Source organism: Trachypithecus francoisi, unplaced genomic scaffold (genome assembly GCF_009764315.1).
Source record: "Trachypithecus francoisi isolate TF-2019V2 unplaced genomic scaffold, Tfra_2.0 Lachesis_group20, whole genome shotgun sequence".
Taxonomy (NCBI): Eukaryota; Metazoa; Chordata; class Mammalia; order Primates; family Cercopithecidae; genus Trachypithecus; species Trachypithecus francoisi.
In genome coordinates, this window is record NW_022681466.1 from 14,751,723 (window position 1) to 14,772,891 (window position 21,169).

Sequence of the window (21,169 nt, forward strand, 5' to 3'; positions counted from 1 at the left end):
ATTACAGGCATGAGCCACCATGCCCGGCCAATAAATGGAAATGTTGACTCAAAAGAAGGAAGGGAGGGAGGGAAATGAAGAAAGAAAGAGAAAGAAAGAAAAGAAAAATGTAAAAACCCGTAAGGTTAAAGTAAACCCTTTTTCTTCCTACAGATTAAGCACGTGAGTTCAGATTACAGCTTTGCTTCTTTTTTCTTTCTTTTCTTTTTTTTGGGGGGGGGGAGGGGATGGAGTTTTGTTCTTATTGTCCAGGCTGGAGTGCAATGGCACGATCTTGGCTCACCGCAACCTCCACCTCCCAGGTTCAAGCGATTCCCCTGCCTCAGTCTCCTAGTAGCTGGGATTACAGGCATGCGCCACCACACTCAGCTAATTTTGTATTTTTAGTAGAGATGGGGTTTCTCTATGTTGGTCAGGCTGGTCTTGAACTCCCGACCTCAGGTGATCTGCCTGCCTCAGCCTCCTAAAGTGCTAGGATTACAGGCGTGAGCCACCGCACCCAGCAGTTTAGCTTCTTAATAGCTTGGTGACCTAGGACAAGTTGTGTAACCTCAGTTTCCTCATTTATAAAATAGGGCAATAATATCTAGCACATAAGGTTGTTGTGAGGATTAAATGTGAAATGCCGATCACAAACACCTAGCAGCCCAATAGATACTCACTGTAATAATTATTATTTTTATAATTTCTGCAAAAGTGATGATTCTTGGGTTAATGTAAAGGCTGATTTTCTTTTATTTCTTCCTATTTCTTTTCTTTTTCTTGTTCACTTAAAAGAATTAAAAAGAAAATAGATTGCAGCATTTTGGAATAAAAATTCTCATCGAAATGAATTTATTCATTTTGTTGACATATAAACAAAATGTCGTTTGTTTATTCAGTAAACTTTTTTTTTTTTTGAGACAGTTTTGCTCTTGTTGCCCAGGCTGGAGTGCAGTGGTGCGATCTTGGATCACGACAACCTCCACCTCCCAGGTTCAAGCGATTCTCCTGCCTCAGCCTTCCCAAGTAGCTAGGATTACAGGCATGCACCACCAAACCTGGCTAATTTTATATTTTTACTAGAGATGGGGTTTCTCCGTGTGGGTCAGGCTGGTCTCAAACTCCTGACCTCAGGTGATCCGCCCACCTCAGCCTCCCAAAGTGCTGGGATTACAGGCATGAGCCACCACGCCCGGCCCAATAAACATTTATTAAATGCCTAGTAAATTTCAGACATCATGCCAGGCACAGGGATGACAATGAGAATAAGATGTGGTCTCTGCCCTCAAGGAGCCTGATAGTCCAGGAGACTGACAAGTAGACAGGTGATTACATGCAATGTAACAAAGGCTGTGATGTCATACAAGACAAGTGGGAGTATATGATGGGAGTATGGTTTTGACCCGTTCTTCCTTCTCTTAGATTTATCCCTTTTTCTTTGGCTATAAAGCAAAAGAATTGGTCCTATTTTTTTCCTTAACTGTGCAAATTAAACCATGAATTTGAAAAACTTTGCAAAGATAAAAGGCAAGCAGTCAGGCACAGTGGTTCACACCTGTAATCCTAACATTTTGGTAGGCTGAAGGGAGTGGATCACCTGAGGTCAGGAGTTCAAGACCAGCCTGGCCAACATGATGAAACCCAGTCTCTACTAAAAATACAAAAATTAGCTGGGAGTGGTGGCAGGCACTTGTAATCCCAGCTACTCAGGAGGCTGAGACAGGAGAATCGCTTGAACCCAGGAGGTGGAGGTTGCAATGAGCCAAGATGGAGCCATTGCTGTCCAGCCTGGGTGACAGAGCAAAACTCCATCTCAAAAAAACAAAACAAAACAAAACAGCAACAACAACAAAAATGAGCAACTTGAAGTAGGACAAGCAACCTGAATTATGGAGGACACTAGAAATAGTGTTTCCTACAGAGTCAGGGCTTCCCACCAACAGTCACTTCTAGGGTTTTTGACCTGAAAAGTTCTGTGGCATATTTTTCCTTTGCTATCCACTTTTTAAAATTTTTTCTATTTCTTCCCGTTTCTCTCCTCTACTTTATCTTCTAGAGACCTAGGTAGTTCCCAAAGGAATAGTGCTTTACGAAGTCTAATGGTGATTTATTAGGTAAAAATAGAAAATTTTTTTTTTTTTTACCTACAAGTTCCATACCAAAAAATGACTATAAACTTTTTATGCAATTTCACACATTGAAAATGCAGATAATTTTAATTCTATTGAATTTTTCAGAATTCTCAATCACAATCCTCTGACAACTGTTGAAGATCCGTATCTCTTTAAATTGCCGGCATTAAAATATTTGTAAGTACTATAGCACTTTCATGAGTCATGAGATGATTTATGCTCTTTTTAAATTTTTCATCAAAGATTAAGTATTTTGCATTTAGGCTAAAAAGTCATAATTTAAATTTTAACTGAGTTATTGAAAAAAGTTATTGGCAAAGAAAAGGATTAAGAAAGGATGTGTAATGGTCAAGACAGCCAGCAGGGCAAGAGAACAGTGTTGAAGAACCTGTATGGATTTGGAACATGTAGACACATGGAGGAATATTACTTAACCAAGAAAGCAAAGAAGAATAGGTGTTCATTATTCTAAAAAGGAAGAAAAGAGTAAATAATCAAGATGGGTGAATGCAATATGAAATGAGAAGTAAGATAAATGGTAAAAAAAAAAAAAAAAAAAGAAAAAATGTAAGTTCTATTCTTGAATATCATTAATTTGATGATGCAAATCAAATTTCTTTAATAAGAGGTCTCTGGAATTCTGTGGCAAATAAATTGTTGAGCTGACTTGTTTTATAGAGAAGCCGATATTGAAGTAATCACATGTCTTTGAATTATCTTTTTAAGTACAGAATTTTTTATTGGGGTTCATATCATGAATGTTTCGGCTTTCTTCCTTAGAGACATGGGAAAAACACAAGTCCCACTTGCAACACTTAAGAACATTCTCACGATGACTATTGAACTGGAAAAACTGTAAGTTATTTTTTTCTTAGATTTATTTTTACTTAATTGGATCTTTAGGTTTGTTTTATTATTTTTTAAAGTCAGGTTTATTGATATATAATTTTCATGTAATTCACCCTTTTTAAGGGTACAGTTTGATGAGTTTTGACAGATGTATAGTTACATAACCACCACCACATTCCCAATATAAAGCATTTCTGTTGCCTCAAAAAGGCCCCTTGTATCCCTTTGTAGTCGATTCCCTCCCCTCACCATCAGCCCCTGTTAGCTACTAATCTGATTTCTGTTCCTATACTTTCGCCTTTTCCAGAATGTCTTATAAATGAAATCATATAGCGTGTCGCCTCTTATGTTTGGCTTCTTTCACTTCGCTTTTTTTTTTTTTTTTTTTGAAACGGAGTCTCGCTGTCACCCAGGCTGCAGTGCAGCGGCGTGACCTAGGCTCACTGCAACCTCCGCCTCCCAGGTTCAAGTGATTCTCCTGCCTCAGCCTCCCGAGTAGCTTAGCTTACAGGTGCATGCCACCACGCCCAGCAAATTTTTGTATTTTTAGTAGAGACAGGGTTTCACCATGTTGGCCAGGCTGGTTTCGAACTCCTGACCTCAATTGATCCACCCGCCTCGGCCTCCCAAAGTGCTTGAGTTACAGGTGTGAGCCACCGCACTCGACCCAGCAGATTTTTTTTTTTTTTTTTTTTTTGAGACAGAGCCTCGTTGCTGGAGTGCAGCAGCAAGATCTCAGCTCACCGCAACCTCTGCCTCCCAGGTTCAAACGATTCTTCTCCCCTCAGCCTCCTGAGTAACTGGGATTATAGCCTCGCACCACCACACCCAGCTAATTTTTGTATTTTTAGTGGAGATGGGGTTTCTTGTTGGCCAGGCTGGTCTCAAACTCCTGGCCTCACTTGATCCACCCGCCTTGGTCTCCCAAAGAGCTGGGATTACAGGCGTGAGCCACCACGCCTGGCCCGGTCCAGCAGATTCTTATATTTCAGTTTTTAAAGAAATGTTTGCCTTTCTACTGCTTGATGTGTAGTGGAATCTCATTGTGGTTTTAATTTGCATTTCTTTAATAGCTAGTGATGTTGAATATTCATGTGCAAATATCTTCTTTACTAAATTGTTCAAATCTGTTCCCATATTTTAATTGGATACTAGTCTTTTTATTGAGGTTTTTTTTCCCTGTAACCCTATGAAAGATTCATTATTATTGAATTTTAAGAGTGCTTTATAGACTCTAGATACAGGTCCTTTCAGGGACCAGGTACAGTGGTCCCTGCACATTGGGAGGCTGAGGCAGGAGGACTGCTTGAGGTCAGGAGTTTGAGACCACCTGGGCAATATGGTGAAACCTCGTCTCTACCAAAAATATAAAAATCAGCCAGGTGTGGTGGTGCTCACCTGTGGTCCCAGCTACTCGGGAAGCTGAGGTGGGAGGATTGCTTGAGCCGGGAGGTCGAGGCTGCAGTGAGCTGTGATCACCACTGCACTCCAGCCTGGGTCACAGAATGAGATACTATCTAAAAAATTAAACAAGTAAATAAAACAAAAAACAAGGCCTTTTAGATATGTGTTTGGTAAATATCTTCTCTCAGGTTGTGGTTTGTCTTTTCATTCTAAATATTTTCTAGCTGGGCACAGTGACTCACACCTGTAATCCCAGCACTTTGGGAGGACAAGGCAGGTGGATCACTTGAGGTCAGGAGTTCGAGACCATCCTGGCCAACGTGGCAAAACCCCCATCTCTACTACAAATACACAAATTAGCCAGGTGTGGTGGCACACACCTGTAATCCCAGCTACTCAGGAGGCTGAGGCACAAGAAGTGCTTGAACCTGGGAGGTGGAGGTTGCAATGAGCCAAGATTGCACCACTGTACTCCAGCCTGAGCAACAGAGTGAGACTCTGTCTCAAAAAAAAAAAAAAAAAATTAATAATAATTAAACTAAAAGTGTTTTCTGAAAAGTAGAAGTTTTTAATTTTGATCAGCTTTAAGTTAGCAGTTTTTTCTTATGGCTTGTGCTTTTTTGTTCCGTACCTAAGAAATCTTTAAGAACCTGTTGTCTAGTCCAAAGTGGAAAAGATTCACTCCTATGTCTTCTCCCAGAAATACTATCATTTAGGTCTATGATCCGTTTTTAGTTCATTTGAATATATGGTGTGAGGATGTATTTTTTTTTTTTTTTTTTTGCAATTGTATATTTATTTTTTGGAGAAACGAGGTCTCACGATGTTGCCCAGGCTGGTTTCAAACTCCTGGCCTCAGTGATCCTCCTGCCTCACCCTCCCAGAGTACTGGGATTACAGGCATGAGGCACCGTGCCTGGCCTTCTTTGCAATTATATATATATACAGATGTGTGTGTGTGTGTGTGTGTGTGTATGTGTGTATATATATGTGTGTGTGTGTGCATATATGTATATGTGTGTGTGTATATATATATTAGCCAGGTGTGGTGGCACAGGCCTGTAGTCCCAGCTACTAGGGAGGCTGAGGTGGGAGGGTCACTTGAACTCAGGAGGTGGAGGTTGCAGTGAGCCAAGATGGCACCACTGCACTCCAGCCTGGGTGACAGAGCAAGACGTTGTCTTAAAAAAAATTATATATATGTATATATGTGTGTATATATATGTGTGTGTGTATATGTATGTATTTCTGCAGGGCCCTACTGTGAGTTTGTTACACAACTGACTGCAACTTAAATAGTGCCACCACCCCACAATATGGCAAACTAAATAGAAACTCTGTTTTGCTAAGGCTGGTTGAGGGCAGTATGCAAGATTAGCATGGAAAGGGCCCTTCATTTCACACTCTGTTAATTTTTGTCAGGTCACTTTCTTATCTTGACCACATCGTCAGATCTGTTTTACTGCTCTAGCCTCACTTCCCTCAGCCTCCTGCAGCATCTTCCCTGTCAGCTAGATCCCTTCCTCTCTGGATGAAGTCCTCTTCATCGACCAGCTTTCTCACTTGGGTCTCTAAGACAGTGAGGATCTGTCTGCTTTTGTCTTGACCATTAGTGGATAGGAAAACTGCTCTCATTCTCTGTAACCATTTGTCACCAAGGCCATACAGACATTGAACTAACTGCCTTATTGGAGTTTATTACTGGAAGTCTTCAGGAGTTTACACATTTATATACAAAGTAAGTAGGCCAGTGCATTTGTCTTGTCTCATGTGTAATGATCTTTAATGGCGTATTGAAAAATTACCATTCTCAAGTAAAGATAATGTATACGTCAGGTCATTTACAGTCTCAAAGGTTTGTCAGTATACTTTAAAACAATCCTGGGAACAGTTCTATATTGAAGGAGACTGAAGAATCATGAACACTAGGCGGCGCTGGGGCTGGCAAGCACGTGGCGGAGGCGGTGCCAACGGGGGCTGCTGAGGCGGGCAGAGGGTTGGCGGCGCCTGGAAGCCTGTCGCTGGCACTGTCCCGGTGGGAGGCTCGGCAGCGGGCATGTCGGTGGTGGGGCTGAAGAACCATTTCTACAAGGCAAGCCAGCTGGTCAGTGAGAAGGTGGGAGGGGCTGAGGGGACCAAGCTGGATGATGACTTCAAAGAGATGGAGAAGGTGGATGTCACCAGCAAGGCGGTGACGGAAGTGCTGGCCAGGACCATCAAGTACCTGCAGCCCAACCCAAGCCTCGCAGGTAAGCTGACCATGCTCAACATGGTGTCCGAGATCTGGGGCCAGGTGAAGAACCCCAGCTACCTGCAGTCGGAGGGGCTCCTGAGCGAGTACCTGATCCCCCACCTGAAGGAGCTAGGCGGTGAGTCCAACTTCGGTGACACACTGCTGGATGTTGGCAAGTCCATGAAGCACCTGGTGGAGGTGAAGGACTCCCTGGACATAGAGGTCAAGCAGAACTTCATTGACCACCTCCAGAACCTGTGCGAGAACGACCTGAAGGAGATCCAGCACCACCAGTTGGAGGGCCGACGCCTGGACTTTGACTAAAAGAAGAAGCGGCAGGGCAAGATCCCCAATGAGGAGCTGCGCCAGGTGCTGGAGAAGTTTGAGGAGTCCAAGGAGGTGGTAGAAACCAGCATGCGCAACCTCCTGGAGACCAATATCGAGCAGGTGAGTTAGCTCCCAACCCTGGTGGAGGCGCAGCTGGACTGCTACCTGCGGGCCGTGCAGATCCCGGACAAGCTGGCAGAGAAGCCCAAGCGCAGAATGCAGGAAGCTTCCTCACGCCCCAAGCGGGAGTATAAGCCCAAGTCCCGGGAGCCCTTTGACCTCGGAGAGCCTGAGCAGTCCAACGGGGGCTTCCCCAGCACCACAGTCCCCAAGATCACAGCTTCCTCTTTCCGATCTTCCGACAAGCCCATCTGGACTCCTAGCAGGAGCATGCCACCCATAGACGAGTGGAGCTGCAAGGTGCTGTACAACCTCGAACCCTAGAACCATGGGGAACTGGGCTTCCATGAGGGTGACGTCATCACCTTGACCAACCAGATCAACTACAACTGGTATAGGGCATGCTGGACGGCCAGTCGGGCTTCTTCCTGCTCAGCTACGTGGACACGCTCGTGCCCCTGCCGCAGTGACTCGCCAGCGCCCCGCCCCTCTGTCCACACTGGGCGGCACCCCCTGCCGGGTCTTCTGCCTTCCTCCAGGCTCCTGCTGCTAGGATGGTGTCCAAGCCTGCCGGTGTCACCCAGTCCCAGGTCCTCGAGGTACTCCCTGAGCAGGGAGCCACACTTGGGTGGGGGGCTTATCTGGGTGGGTGGGGACGCCTGTTTACACTGGCGCTGACCCCCAACGGTGACAGCTGCCTTCCCTACTGCATTGCGCCAGCCTCCTCCTCACTCCCCAACTCCTTGCCTAGCTGGCCCAGGCGGGGCTAATCCTAAGGTACTCTCACAAACACTAGTGTTCCACCGCGGCAGCACCCACCTCCGTCCTGATCCCACAGGGACCCGGCCCACTGCCTGCCGTCGTGTCCTGTGGCCTTAACAGGATGAGATCAAGCGTCCCCCGGGTTGGCTCAGAGACAGGACCTTGGTTTTAAATCCTGTCCCAGCCTGGTGCTGGAGATGGGCCCTGGCCCCACTCCAGGGCCACTGCACCCCCACCTCACACATGCACTCCTCCCCAAGGCCAGGGCAGAGGGCCTCACTGCTTCCCCTGCCTGCTGTCAGCTTGCAGCCCGGGGACAGAGGCCAGCTGGGATCTGTCCCAGGACAGAGAACATAGCCTCCTTCAGGGCCCCGCCTCCCAAGCCCCGCCCTCACAAAGCCAAGTACCTTTTCAGCTTTTCTTTTTTTTTTCTGCAAACTCCGCCTCCCAGGTTCACGCCATTCTCCTGCCTCAGCCTCCCGAGTAGCTGGGATTACAGGCGCCCGCCACCTCGCCCGGCTAGTTTTTTGTATTTTTTAGTAGAGACGGGGTTTCACCGTGTTAGCCAGGATGGTCTCGATCTCCTGACCTCGTGATCCACCCGTCTCGGCCTTTTCAGCTTTTCAACTGCCCCCAGCCAGGGCCACGGAGGCCTGTGTCACTCTAGCACAAGCTGCCACCACCAACCACCCACATACACCCCAGCACACTTCGCACGGGATCACAGCCCCAGCCGTGCTGCTGAGGGCCAAGCACAAAGGCTCCAGTGAGCAAATGTTAAAGCTCCTGGTGGCCAGGCCTCCCCTTTCCCAGCCGCTACCACCCCACCCTGTGGGAAGTGGCCCTGACCATCTCCTCTAGGCCACAGCAGGCGGCCCTGGGGTCTCCAGACCCCTGCCCAGACCAGTAGGTCCGCAGCCCCAACATCTGCTTTGTCTGTCACCCGATCCAAAATCGATGAAATGGGGGGTCCTCTGGACTGGGCCACATTCACATTCCTCTCCCACTGTGGCCCAGCCTGAAGCCTCTGGACCCCAGGCTCTGCTCTGCGCCCTTTGTCAGCAGTACATGAAGGGCGCAGACACCCTGGCAGAGATGAGCACACAGCCTTGGACACGGTCCAGCGCAAAGTGAAATGTGTGCCTGAATTTTGTAAACAGAAGTATTAAATGTCTTTCTACAAAAAGAAAAAAAAAATCATGAACACTAAATGTAATGTCTGATGTTTGGTGATGTTTGATTGGATTCTCAATTTCTTAAGCCATGATATGATTAGGACAATTGTGAAAATGTGTATATGGATTACATAGTAGGCAATGATAATATTATTAAGTTTCATTGGGTGATGATAGTATTCTGGTTATGTAGGAGAATGCCTTGGTTCTTGGGGGCTGCACACTGAAGTCTTTAATGGTGAAGGGTCGTTATGTCTGCAACTGACTCTCAAATAGTTTGTCCAGAAAATGTATAGACAAACACACATGGAAAGCAAATGTGACAAAGTATTAGCTACTGTGGATTCCAGATGAAAGTTATACAGGTGTTCGTTAGACCATTTGAAAATGCTTCCCAGCCATCCTAAGGCTTAAAGAAAAAAAAAAAGAAAATGTTTAAAATCAAAAGTTGGGAGCAGGAAAAGAATAACAAAACCTCTAGGCTCGTGCCTATAATCCCAGCACTTTGGGAGGCCAAGGAGAAAGGGTTGCTTGAGCTCAGGAGTTCGAGACCAGCCTGGGCAACATGATGAAACCCCATCTCTACAAAATGTACAAAAATGAGCCAGGTGTGGTGGCACAAACCTGTAGTTCTAGCTACTCAGGAGGCTGAGGTGGGAGGATCACTTGAGCCCAGGAGACAGAGGCTTCAGTGAGCCAAGATTGTACCACTGCACTCAGCCTGTGTAACAGAGCGAGACCCAGCTTCAAAACAAACAAAAGAAACACCTTTGTGTCAGAGTTAAGGTTGCTGTATAATAAAATGCTGGGTTACGGTTCTGGGTCCAGTCCGCATGAAGATCAGAGGCTTCCACTGGACCCAAAGGAGTAATACTAGTCACTTGTGATTATTCCTCTGTAGGTTTGAAAGATGTGTCAGGCCAACTTATTGGATGCAGTTGTAATCTAAAACTCTATACATTGTACCCCCAACTCATAGACTTCAGATATCCATGAAACACTCTTCTGTCTCCACAGTCTTAATGTGGCCCTAATAAAGCCATCCTTTTGGAGGACTCAGAAAAGTGCGCCCCCTCCCCGCCCACCCAAAACCTCTGTAACGTAATAATTATAGTCATTAACATTTATTGACCACTCACTGTGTGCCAGGCATTTTTCACGTATTGATTTCATTTAATCCTCAAAACTTATTAGAGGTAGGTACTATTATAACAAGGCCAAGGAAAGAGATTAAGCAGTTTTCCCAAATTCACGTTATTAGTGGAGCTGGGATTTAAGCCTAGTCTGGCTGTGGAATCTGTATTCTTAATGACCATGCTATACTGCCTAAGATTAACCTTTTACTCCAGTTACAGAGATTGTTTTTATCTTCTGAAACTGCCCCCAATAAGCCATAACAATAAATTAATCAATTGTCTTGGTTATCTCTTTTGCCCAAATTTATACTTTGAAAAAAATTCAAACATGGCAGAAAGATGAAAGAACAGTACAGAATCCAATCAAAGATCAGGCACTGCGTGTCATGTCTTCATTTCCTTTCATCTAAAACATTCCTCTACTTTCTTTGATCTTTCATGACGTTGGCATGTTTTAAGAGTCAAAGATAGTTGTCTTGTAAATTGTCCTACAATCTGGATTTCTCTGTTTCCTCATGATGAGATTCAAGTGAAGCATTTTTGGGAAGAATACTGCATAGGCGATGTATCCTTCCTGCCTCGGGATCGCAGGTGACCTGTAATATGAGGTTTGATCACTTGTTGAAGGTAATCTTCCAGGTCTCTCCATTGTAGTTATTTTGCTGGGTGTGGTGGCTCATGCTTGTAATCCCAGCACTTTGGAAGGCTGAGACAAGCAGATTGCTGGAGTCTAGGAGTTTTAGACTAGCCTGAGCAAAAGGTGAAACCCTGTGTCTGCTAAAAATACAAAAAAAAAAAAAAAAAAAAAAAAATTAGCTGGGTGTGGTGGTGCAAGCCTATAGTCCCAGGGACTGAATTTGAAGGGTCACTTGAGCCCAGAGGGGTCAAGGCTGCAGTGAGCTATGATTTTGCCACTGTATTTCAGCCTGGGTGATAGAGTCAGACCTTGTCTCGTTTTTTAAAAAAGTAATTTTTCCTATAGTTAATAAATAATGTGTGAGGTAGTACTTTGAGATCAGTGAAGATCCTGTTCTCAGATGTCTTTTCACCCAGCTGTCCATCAGTGATAATCCTTGTCTGAATCAATTTTTATTACTGGTGGTTGCAAAGTGACACTTTTTAAAATTCTGTCATTCCTTCCACATTTATTATCTGGCTTTGTTTCATTAAAGAACAACTCCTTTCTTTTTTAATATCATTCTTCATTGATTCTTTTTTATATATTAATTATGTTATAGCTTATTATTGTTGTTATTCTTTTGAATGCTCAAATTGTCCAGATTTGACCAATGCAATCTCTGTTATTTTTTTAACCCCACAATCCACGTTGAACTAAGCTATTTTTAATGCCCAGAGTAATTTCTAGTATTTCCCACTCCCAACAGGAATTGAGAAAGGGCCTCCAGAAGTTGGGGACTTATTCAGACTCTTCTTAGAAGTCTACCTTCTTCCTGTGTACTTTGAGCCCAAAGTGAGACTTTTGAGTTGGGAAGAAATACTTCTGAATTAAACTACTGATCAGCGTCACCCAATTCTAATCCCAACCACCTTTATTCTAAGCATACCATACTCACTGCCATGCTTACCCTTCAGTTGGGCACCTCTGTCCTCCTTCCTTTGGGCCTTCTAGTTCCTACCCAACTGTTCAGTCCACAGGCCTCAATAACACCTTTTCACCCAGCCCTCTGGTAGCGTTGGCCTGCCTCCTTTACCTACTCAACCGCTTTACCACTAATTTATTGTTCTCTGTTTTCATCTATAGGATCTTACCTAGCCATATGGCCTGCTGCCTCTGCCAATTTAAAAACAGCATTGAGGCTGTCTGCAAGACAGTCAAGCTGCATTGCAACAGTACCTGTCTGACAAGCACCATACATTGTCGTGAGTCCAAATTGCCTGGTGATCAATTGTTACATTATTTTAAGTATTTGTTTTTAAATTTTTTATTTTTAATTGATAAATTTGTAAAGTAATGATATAATTGCTTTATTTTTATTTACTCATTCAGAGTTAAACTCCCTCAATTTCTGAACTATTCCCTTGAGTCAGGTTCTCAGTTATTATTAGAAAATGTAATAATGGAACTGTTCCATATGCATAAAGGACCAAGAGAAAGGAATGGGAAGACTAGGCAGTAACATTGACATCCACACACTGTGTACTGTGCTCTCTGCTTGGTGCTTTGCCCCCAGTGATAATTTCTTCATACAGTGCAATGTAGTTTGTAAGCTGGTTTTATATCCATGAGATCTCAAGTACTCGTGGCCTTATAGGACAGATGTAGATCCGGGTTTTTTTGTTTTTGTTTTTACAATTTTATAAGAGTACAAGTGATGCTATTTTATTTGAAGCCTGAGAGCTTCTGGTTCCATAACCAGAAATTGCTACCTGGCTCTTCTAATGGAATGAGGGATTTTCCAAGCTTAGACCATCCAACTCTGAACTTGCTCTGAATCTCAAACCTTTCTATTCACAGAACAAATGCTCAAGTGCTTTCAGGAGTTTTTCTGTAGATTAGGTTTATTAGCACCAACTTCATGACTTCTAAAATGTGACTGCTTTCATGTCCGGATAGCTTGAATACAGGTATCTACCAGTGATATGGGGTGGATGATGAATAATGCCTGGCTACTTATTTAAAGAAAATGTTGCTTATTTTTCAAAACTTTTTTTTACCAATTATATTCTTCCCTTCTCCCCAAGAGGTGGGCAGAAAAGCATTGGTAATCTCCTTTTACAGATGAGGAAAAACAAGATCAGAGGTGCTAGGTGCTGTACCTTGTGCCAGGTCTTCTGTCCCAATTCTGTGTTCTCCCCAAGCCCATCTTTCTCCTTTCTCACAATCTTGACTTCTTCCTCTGACCCTCAGCACCGCCCAAGATACTTTTAATTCTGGAAAAGAAAGCCAGCTGCACACTGGTACATTTGACCTTCATGCAGTCAGAAGCTTTGGATGATTCCGCATCCAAAATATTAGAGATGAAATGAAAGCAAAGTAGGCATCTGACGAAAGTTGCATTTTCCCTTCTGCATTTTAGGACCTCAAGTAATGTTTATCCAGAAACTGCTGTCATACCATAGATTCATTGTACATTCAACAACATAAGCCTACAATCTGGCAAATTAAAAATCTCTTAACCTACACCCTGAATCCCTGCCCAAATTTAAGAAAAGAATTAGGGTGGACACAGTTTTTTCCATGTCGCGTCTTCTGTGATGGGGCTACAGTATGTGGGAGCAGAGAATGGGGTGGGTGGGTGGCGCGTGTGCCAGATGAGGATCTATCAGCAATGGGAGGGATCCTCCACTTTAGCATCTCCACCCTGCTCCTCTCAGAGGACTGCCTTTCATTGCATTCAGCTGTGATGGTAGCGAGACTACAGGTACACCGAGGACAAGGAGAGAGGGAGCCTTGTGCTCTCTCTGCATCTGAGGCAGGACAGCACAGGGTACGGAGCAGTCTGCAGAGAGGCCAGCTCATCAGGTCATCATGGTAGCACTTGTCTTCCACCTTGAGCTTTGACTGAGCACTGGGCAACTGGCCCCTGGGGATCAACAGAATAATCCTAAGCAGACTTACTCTGTGTCACACTATGGAATGTTCCAAGTAGGTGGCCATGTTTTCAAAAGATGTTTTTTCCTCCTTTTGTTGCCATTTCATAGGTTTAGGATTGGGTGTATGTTTCCGCTCTGAATGGCACTCGAATGTTTGCTGACTCCTACTCCGTGTGACTGGGGCGTACAGCTGTGGACTGATGCATGCCGTCCCATCATCTTTCATGATCAAAGCAGTCTCTTCTTTTTTCACAGATGAAGAAGCATCCATAGGGAATCGAGAAGGAGCGTTCATGAAGGTGTTACAGGCCCGGAAGGAGCACACGAGCACTGAGCTGACTATTGAGCCGGAGGCACCCTCAGACAGCAGTGGCATCAACTTGTCAGGCTTTGGGAGTGAGCAGCTAGACACCAATGATGAGAGTGAGGTTATCAGTGCACTAAGTTACATCTTGCCTTATTTCTCAGCAGGAAATCTAGATGCGGAATCAATGTTGTTACCATTCATGAAACTACTCTTTTCTAATGCGCAAGATGGAGATAGGCCCCTGAGTATTTTGGAAAACAATACAAAGGGCCCCTCTCTTCAACCTGCATCCAACAACTCAAGTTATGAAAATAAATTGAGAAAGCTGTATTTGCTAGAAAATGTGTTACATGCAGAAACACAAGAAAAAATCGATGAAGTTAAAAGGGAAGAAAAAACTGCCATGCTTATGCAGACCAGCCTTCTAGGTAAGAAATTTAAACGCCAAATATTTGAAAAGAAATCATTCATTTATCCAACCACAGGAAAACAGCCTGATAAAGATTCAAAGTGTAGGCAAAAACCTGCAGAGAGTGAACAGAGTCCTCCTGGGCCCAAGGAGCATCCAGAAAAGGCACTTCAAAGAGGTGGGAAAGCAGAGCACCAGGAGGGAGGAGGGTGCACGGGCATTTGTGGAGAACGCTGCCCAAGAAAAAAGGCTCAGGAGCCCAGTCCCAGGGGAGCTGGAACAGCCTCACATAGAGCAGGGGCCCGAGAAGTTAGCAGGAAATGCCATCTACATGAAGCCTTCATTCACCCAAGAGCGTAAGGCGGCATTCTCCTCTGTGCTGAAACGCTTCTTCATGGGCGAGCCTTCTGCTTCCACCCCTGCAAAAGCCCTACCTCAGGTCAGAGACAGATCAAAAGACTCAACCTACAGTATTTTAATTTTAGAAAATGCAGAGGCTAGAGTTAAGAATACAAAGGCTGCTAGACCAATCGTACGTTCCAGAAAAAACTACCGCTATCATAAAACTCGCTACCGTGTGGCCCACAGAACACCCAAGGCCAAAAAGAGTCGAAATTTGAGAAAGAAAAATTATCTTGATAGACTGATGCTTGCAAACAGGCCGCCATTCTCTGCAGCGAACAGCCTCATAAATTCCCCTTCACAAAGGGCTTTTTTGCCTTTAGTAGACCTGAGTCCTAAGGATCCTAAACTATTTGATACTTCAGAACGTGCTACAGAGAACACGAAGGTAAAAGACACAACTGCAAGAAATGCCTTCGAAGAAAACATTTTTATGGAAACCACTACTATGCCAGAAGGCACCATCTCTGAAAACACAAACTACAATCCTCCTGAGGCAGATTCTGCTGGGATTGCGTTCAACTTAGGGCCATCTGTTAAACAAACCGATCCAACACAATGGGAATACAACAACGTGGGCACTGACCTGTCCCCCGAGCCCAAAAGCTTCAATTATCCATTGCTCTCATCCCCAGGTGATCAGTTTGAAATTCAGCTAACCGAGCAGCTACGATCCCTCATCCCCACCGAGGATGTGAGAAGGTTTATTTCTCATGTTATCCGGACCTTAAAGATGGACTGCTCTGACACCCATGTGCAACTGACCTGTGCCAAGCTCATCTCCAGGACAGGCCTCCTGATGAAGCTTCTTAGTGAGCAGAAGGAAGTAAAGGCGTCCAAGGCAGAATGGGATACGGACCAATGGAAAACTGAGAACTATATTAATGAGAGCATGGAAACCCAGAGTGAACAGAAAGAGCAGAAGTCGAGCGAGGTGAGGACCACACAGAAACATGAGACCCAGATTTCCCATCATTTAGTGTATGCCAGGAAAGTGCCCACACCAGAGAACCTGGAATTCCCAGGCCATAGCTTGTCTTGGCCATGTAAGTTTGGCCATGACTGTGATCTCCCATTTTGCTCATTTAGAGAGTGAAATAGATTAGTACACAAGATGAACTACAGGTGAGGTGGGGTGGCTCATGCCTGTAATCCCAGCACTTTGGGAGGCCGAGGTGGGTGGATCACTTGAGGTCAGGAGTTTGAGACCAGCTTGGCCAACATAGTGAAACCCTGTCTCCACAAAAATAAAAAAAAATTAGCTGGGGTGATGACACATGCCTGTAGTCCCAGCTACTAGAGAGGCTGAGGTGGGAGGATCACCTGAACCCAGGGAAGTGGAGTCTGTAGTGAACCGTGATCACACCACTGCACTCCAGCCTGGGTGACAGAGTGAGACTCTGTCTCAAAAAAAAAAAAAAAAAAAACCTGTAAGCTACTCACCTGGAATACTGGGGTTTTGAGAAGTTAGCTTCCATTCTCTTTTTTTTTTTTTTAATTGTTCTTTCCTTTTTTTTTAGCTCATGAAAGACTTTCCAGGATATGCTTTTGACTACAAAATCATCTTGGCAGTATCTGTGACTGTAATACTAACAATTGTGGTTATAATTTTTTGTCTCATTGAGGTAAGGACAATAATTCAGGTTTTCAGAATGCAGTCCTGTCTTTTTGTGGATTCAGAGCTCACAAACTGAAAACCAAAGCCACTTCCCCACCTGCTGCTACTTGACATTCTTTTTCAGTCCTTTAAGGCTGAGGTATACTTTGTTCTTTTACTGCAGTGTATATTCCAGGATTTTAAAGGATCCTCATTTCCAGGAGGTCTCTGTGAAATGAAACCAAGTTAATCCCACTAGACTATTTTAAGAAGTTGATATAATAGCAAAATTTCTCCCACGTAAAACGATGTCAACAATTAGATGTACTCACCAAGTCACCCCTTACTCTGCCACTAATTTATTTCCTTGTTGCTGAAATGATGAGAGACGTATAATCTCCACCCTCACGAAGTTGTCATCACCCTGGAGAGGAAGGAGCCAGCCAATAGAGAGAACTATTGTCTTGTAGACTTATTAGATTCACACAGTATCATCCTTTTCCAGTGTGTAAGGCATTGTCTAAATAGGTCCAGTTAAAGCACTACAGAGTAGCCATTTAAAAAAAAAATTGTTGGCCACATTTTTAAGTTCACAGGGGAGGGGGAATGTCTCATACTCCAGCCCTCCTGAGCCTCGGCCCTCTGTGAGATGTGTCACCATTTCTTGGACACCATGTGAGACATTCCCCCTCGGATCAGAGATGCTCAACCTGCATTAACATGTCTAAAGCCTACATCTGGCTACTCTGGGGCGAGTCCTGTTCACAGTGCCCATTCCTGGAGCTTGCCTCTGTTTGCCTTTTGTTCGATTACATGATGTATTACTTTTCCCAAGAGGCCACTGCTAGCATATTGGAAGAGTGATTTAATAAGCTGGCAACCTTGACGCCATGCTCCCAATCCAACCTTATTTGCCTCATTTACCATTTCCATTATTGTGGCAGCCCTCCATTCCAGCCAGATCAGCCCCTCACCATACCCCAGTCACACCATCCGCATTTCTGCTCTTGTCTGTGCATTTGTCCATCTAAAATGCCCTTATTTCACTCTGCCTGTGGGAGTCCCATGAATCTCTCCAAAGCCAACTCAAGTTCATCTTTCTGCTTGAAACCTTCCCTGAATAGGCCAGGCGTGGTGGCTCACGCTTGTAATCCCAGCACTTTCAGAGGCTGAGGCGGCGGATCATGAGGTCAGGAGATCGAGACCATCCTGGCTAACACAGTGAAACCCTGTCTCTACTAAAAATACAAAAAATTAGCTGTGCGTGGTGGCAGGCGCATGTAGTCCCAGCTACTCGTGAGGCTGAGGCAGGAGAATAGCGTGAACCTGGGAGGCAGAGCATGCAGTGAGCCAAGATCGGGCCACTGCACTCGAGCTTTGGTGACAAAGCGAGACTCTGCCTCAAAAAACAAAAACAAAACAAAACAAAAAAAACACCTTCCCTGAATATTCCAGCCCTCCTGAGCCTAGTCCCTTTGTGAGATTTGTCCCCATTTCTTGGACACCATATGAGAGACTTCAGAGGCTGAAGTGGGAGGATTGTTTGAGCCTGGGAGGTTGAGGATGAAGTGAGCTGTGGTCATACCACCGCACTCTAGCCTGGACAACAGAGCAAGACCCTGTCTTAAAAATAGCTACCACCAAAAACTATCTTGGGATTTGAATAGGATTACCTTAAATTTGTAGATTAATTTGAGAATTGACATCTGTACAACATTCTGGGAACGTGGTATTTCATGTCATTTCTTCATTTCTTGTTAATGTCTTTCAGAAGAGTTTTAGGGTTTCCATCATACAGATCTTACACGTCTTTTGTTACATAACAGATCTTTGTATTTTTCTTCCTAAATACTTCATACATTTGTATTGCCATTGTAAATGGGACTTACTTCCATTTCTAATTAGTTATTGGTGGTGCATCTGACAAGTATTTGACTTTTGTGCGCTGCTCTCTTGATTTGGTTTCTAGTCGCCGTACTGAATTCTCATATTACTTCCAGTAAAATCTTAGTTGATTCTCTTAGGCTTCTTTGGCTAACATTTGTTATTTTATATGCAAATAATGATAGTTTTGCCTCTTTCTTTTAAATACGTACACTCTTCCCTTCCCTTCCTTTCCTTTCTCTTTTTCTCTTTCTCAGGGCCTTGTTGTCACCCAGACTGGAGAGCAATGGTGTGATCTAGCTCACTGTAACCTCAAACTCCTGGGCTTAGGGGATCCTCCTGCCTCAGCTTCCAGAGTGGCTGGGACTACAGGCAGGCAGTGAAATTTTAAAACTTTTTTGTAGACACAAGGTCTTGCTATGTTGCCCAGGCTGGTTTTCCTGCCACTTTAGAGCAGGTTTCCTTTTTTTTCATACTTTTAAGAGTTTTTTATTAGCAATTGTCCATTGAATGTTAGCTAAAACAGCCAAAAAAATGCATTAAGTGTCAGCTGCATGCAAGACCCTAAGTTAGATACAGTTAGCCCTCTTCATCAGCAGATCCACATCTTCAGATTCAACTGGATGAGGTGAATATTTGAAAAAAGAAACAATAAAAATACAAATAGAAAGTACAGTATAACAACTGTTGCCATTGTACAATATCTATACATTTTATTAGTGATGACCTAAAGTACATGGGACCAGGCATGGTGACTGACACTTGTAGTCCCAACACTTTGGGAGGCCAACCTGGGCAGCATAGTGAGACCTTGTCTTCAATAAAAATAAAAAAAAAAAAAGCCAGGTGTGGTGGTATGCACCTGTAGTCCCAGCTACCAAAGAAACTGAGGTGGGAGGATCATTGGAGCCCAGGAGGTTGAGGCTGCAGTGAGCTGTGATTGTGACACTGCACTCCAGCCTAAGTGACAGGACGATCCTGTCTCCAAGTAAGTAAAGTATTTGGGGGGATATGTGTTGGTTATATGCAAATACTGCACCATTATAAGGGACTGAGCATCCACCGATTCTGGCATGGTGTGGGGGCGGTATCCTAGAACCAGTCCCCCGCAGGATAGCAAGGATGACTGAACTGTGGAAGAATCAAAGCTCTGTTGAACATCATACAATTCCTGTCTTCAAAAAACTTATCAGGTAGATGAGACTTATAATGAATAAAAGGAATGAATACAGATTTGCAGATAGTGGTTGCTGTGATGGATAATCTCAATTGTGTTTTCTTCCAAAACAGATTCATTCCCACAGAAGGGCATTGAAGGAAGTTAAAGAAGCCTCATCAGTGTTAGAACCCTGAGCCCACGTTAAGGCATCCAGATGGCCTGGAGCCATGTTTTTTAAATGTTATTATTAAATATTGTTTTTTTGCTGGTTAAATCAATGATAACATTCTTTACTTTGTGGTTGTGTTCTTCAAAATGAGGATTTTTAACAATAATAAAAATAAAGCTTGTTAGATCTTTTTTTTTTTTTTTTTTTTTTGAGACGGAGTCTCGCTCTGTCGCCCAGGCTGGAGTGCAGTGGCCAGATCTCAGCTCACTGCAAACTCCGCCTCCTGAGTTTACGCCATTCTCCTGCCTCAGCCTCCCAAGTAGCTGGGACTACAGGCGCCCGCCACCTCGCCCGGCTAGTTTTTTGTATTTTTTAGTAGAGACGGGGTTTCACCGTGTTAGCCAGGATGGTCTCGATCTCCTGACCTCGTGATCCGCCCATCTCGGCCTCCCAAAGTGCTGGGATTACAGGCTTGAGCCACCGCGCCCGGCCAATCTTTTTTAATTTTAATAAATTGCTTCCTGAATATTTGACTAAAGAGAAAACTAGGCCAATCTAAGCAGAGTCCAAATGAAGTAGAAAGTCCATAGAGAACGAGGAAAAAAAGAAATTGTTGAACCACGGACACAGTAAAAGGAAAAGACTGGCCGGGCGCAATGACTCACACCTGTAATCCCAGCACTTTGGGAGGCTGACCTGGGTGGATCGCTTGAGCCCAGGAGTTCGGGCAACCTCACAAAACCCCCATCTCTACAAAAAATACACAAAAATTAGCCAGGCGTGGTGGTGTGCACCTGTAGTCCTATCTACTTGGTAGGCTGAGTTGGGAGTATCACTTGAACCTGGGAGGTTGCAGTGAGCTGAGGTTGAGCCATTACACCCCTACCTGGGGGGTGACAGGGTGAAAGAGTGAGACCCTGTCTTTAAAAAAAAAAGAAGAAGAAGAAGAAAGCAAAGAAAAAAATGTATATTTGTGACAAGGTCTGTTTCTGTCTCCCAAGCTAGAGTGCAATGGCAGAATCATAGCTCACTGCAGCCTCAAACTCCTGGGCTCAAGGCATCCTCCTGCCTTAAAGGCCTCCGGAAGGGTTGGGATTACAGAAAGAAGCCACTGCGAGGCTAGATTGTTTTTTTTTTTTTTTTTTTTTGAAACAAGGTTTGACTCTCACCCAGGCTGGAGTGCAGTGGTGCAATCTCGGCTCACTGCAACCTCTGCCTCCCAGGCTCAAGCGATCCTCCTGCCTCAGCTTCTCAAGTAGCTGGAACTACAGGCACGTGCCACCAAGCCTGGTGAATTTTTGTATTTTTTGTAAAGAAGGGGTCTCAATATGTTGCCCAGGCTGGTCTTGAATTCCTGGGTTACAGTGATCCACCCACCTCGGCCTCCCAAAGTGCTGGGATTACAGGTGTGAGTCACCACGACTGGCCAAAAAAAAGTTGAAGTGTTAAAATCAAAAAAATTCACCAAGCCATTTTGCATATTTTTCTGGAAAGATAAAGGTATATATATATATATATATATATATATACACACACACATACACACACACACACATACACACATAGA

At 44.3% G+C, this 21,169-nt stretch overlaps 1 protein-coding gene, 1 long non-coding RNA gene and 1 pseudogene across 3 annotated transcripts; 2 read left to right on the plus strand and 1 right to left on the minus strand.

The window, feature by feature from the left end:
* Positions 1-676: 676 nt before the first annotated feature.
* Positions 677-3,603, minus strand: LOC117066848. Its single transcript, XR_004430522.1, has 2 exons — positions 3,563-3,603; positions 677-769 (listed from the first exon to the last, which is right to left on the minus strand). It is a non-coding gene; the product is annotated as an uncharacterized LOC117066848 (long non-coding RNA).
* LOC117066846 (leucine-rich repeat-containing protein 37A3-like) lies at positions 1,852-19,788 on the plus strand. Its single transcript, XM_033182645.1, is given in 7 exon segments — positions 1,852-2,291; positions 2,895-2,969; positions 11,883-12,001; positions 13,931-14,448; positions 14,450-15,727; positions 16,314-16,418; positions 19,565-19,788. Coding segments are annotated over 6 exon segments (2,154 nt in total). The 5' UTR covers positions 1,852-2,291; positions 2,895-2,898; the 3' UTR covers positions 19,628-19,788.
* On the plus strand, positions 6,003-8,213 carry LOC117066847 (annotated as a pseudogene). The gene has a single exon (XR_004430521.1). The product of XR_004430521.1 is annotated as an endophilin-A2-like (transcript).
* Positions 19,789-21,169: the final 1,381 nt, after the last annotated feature.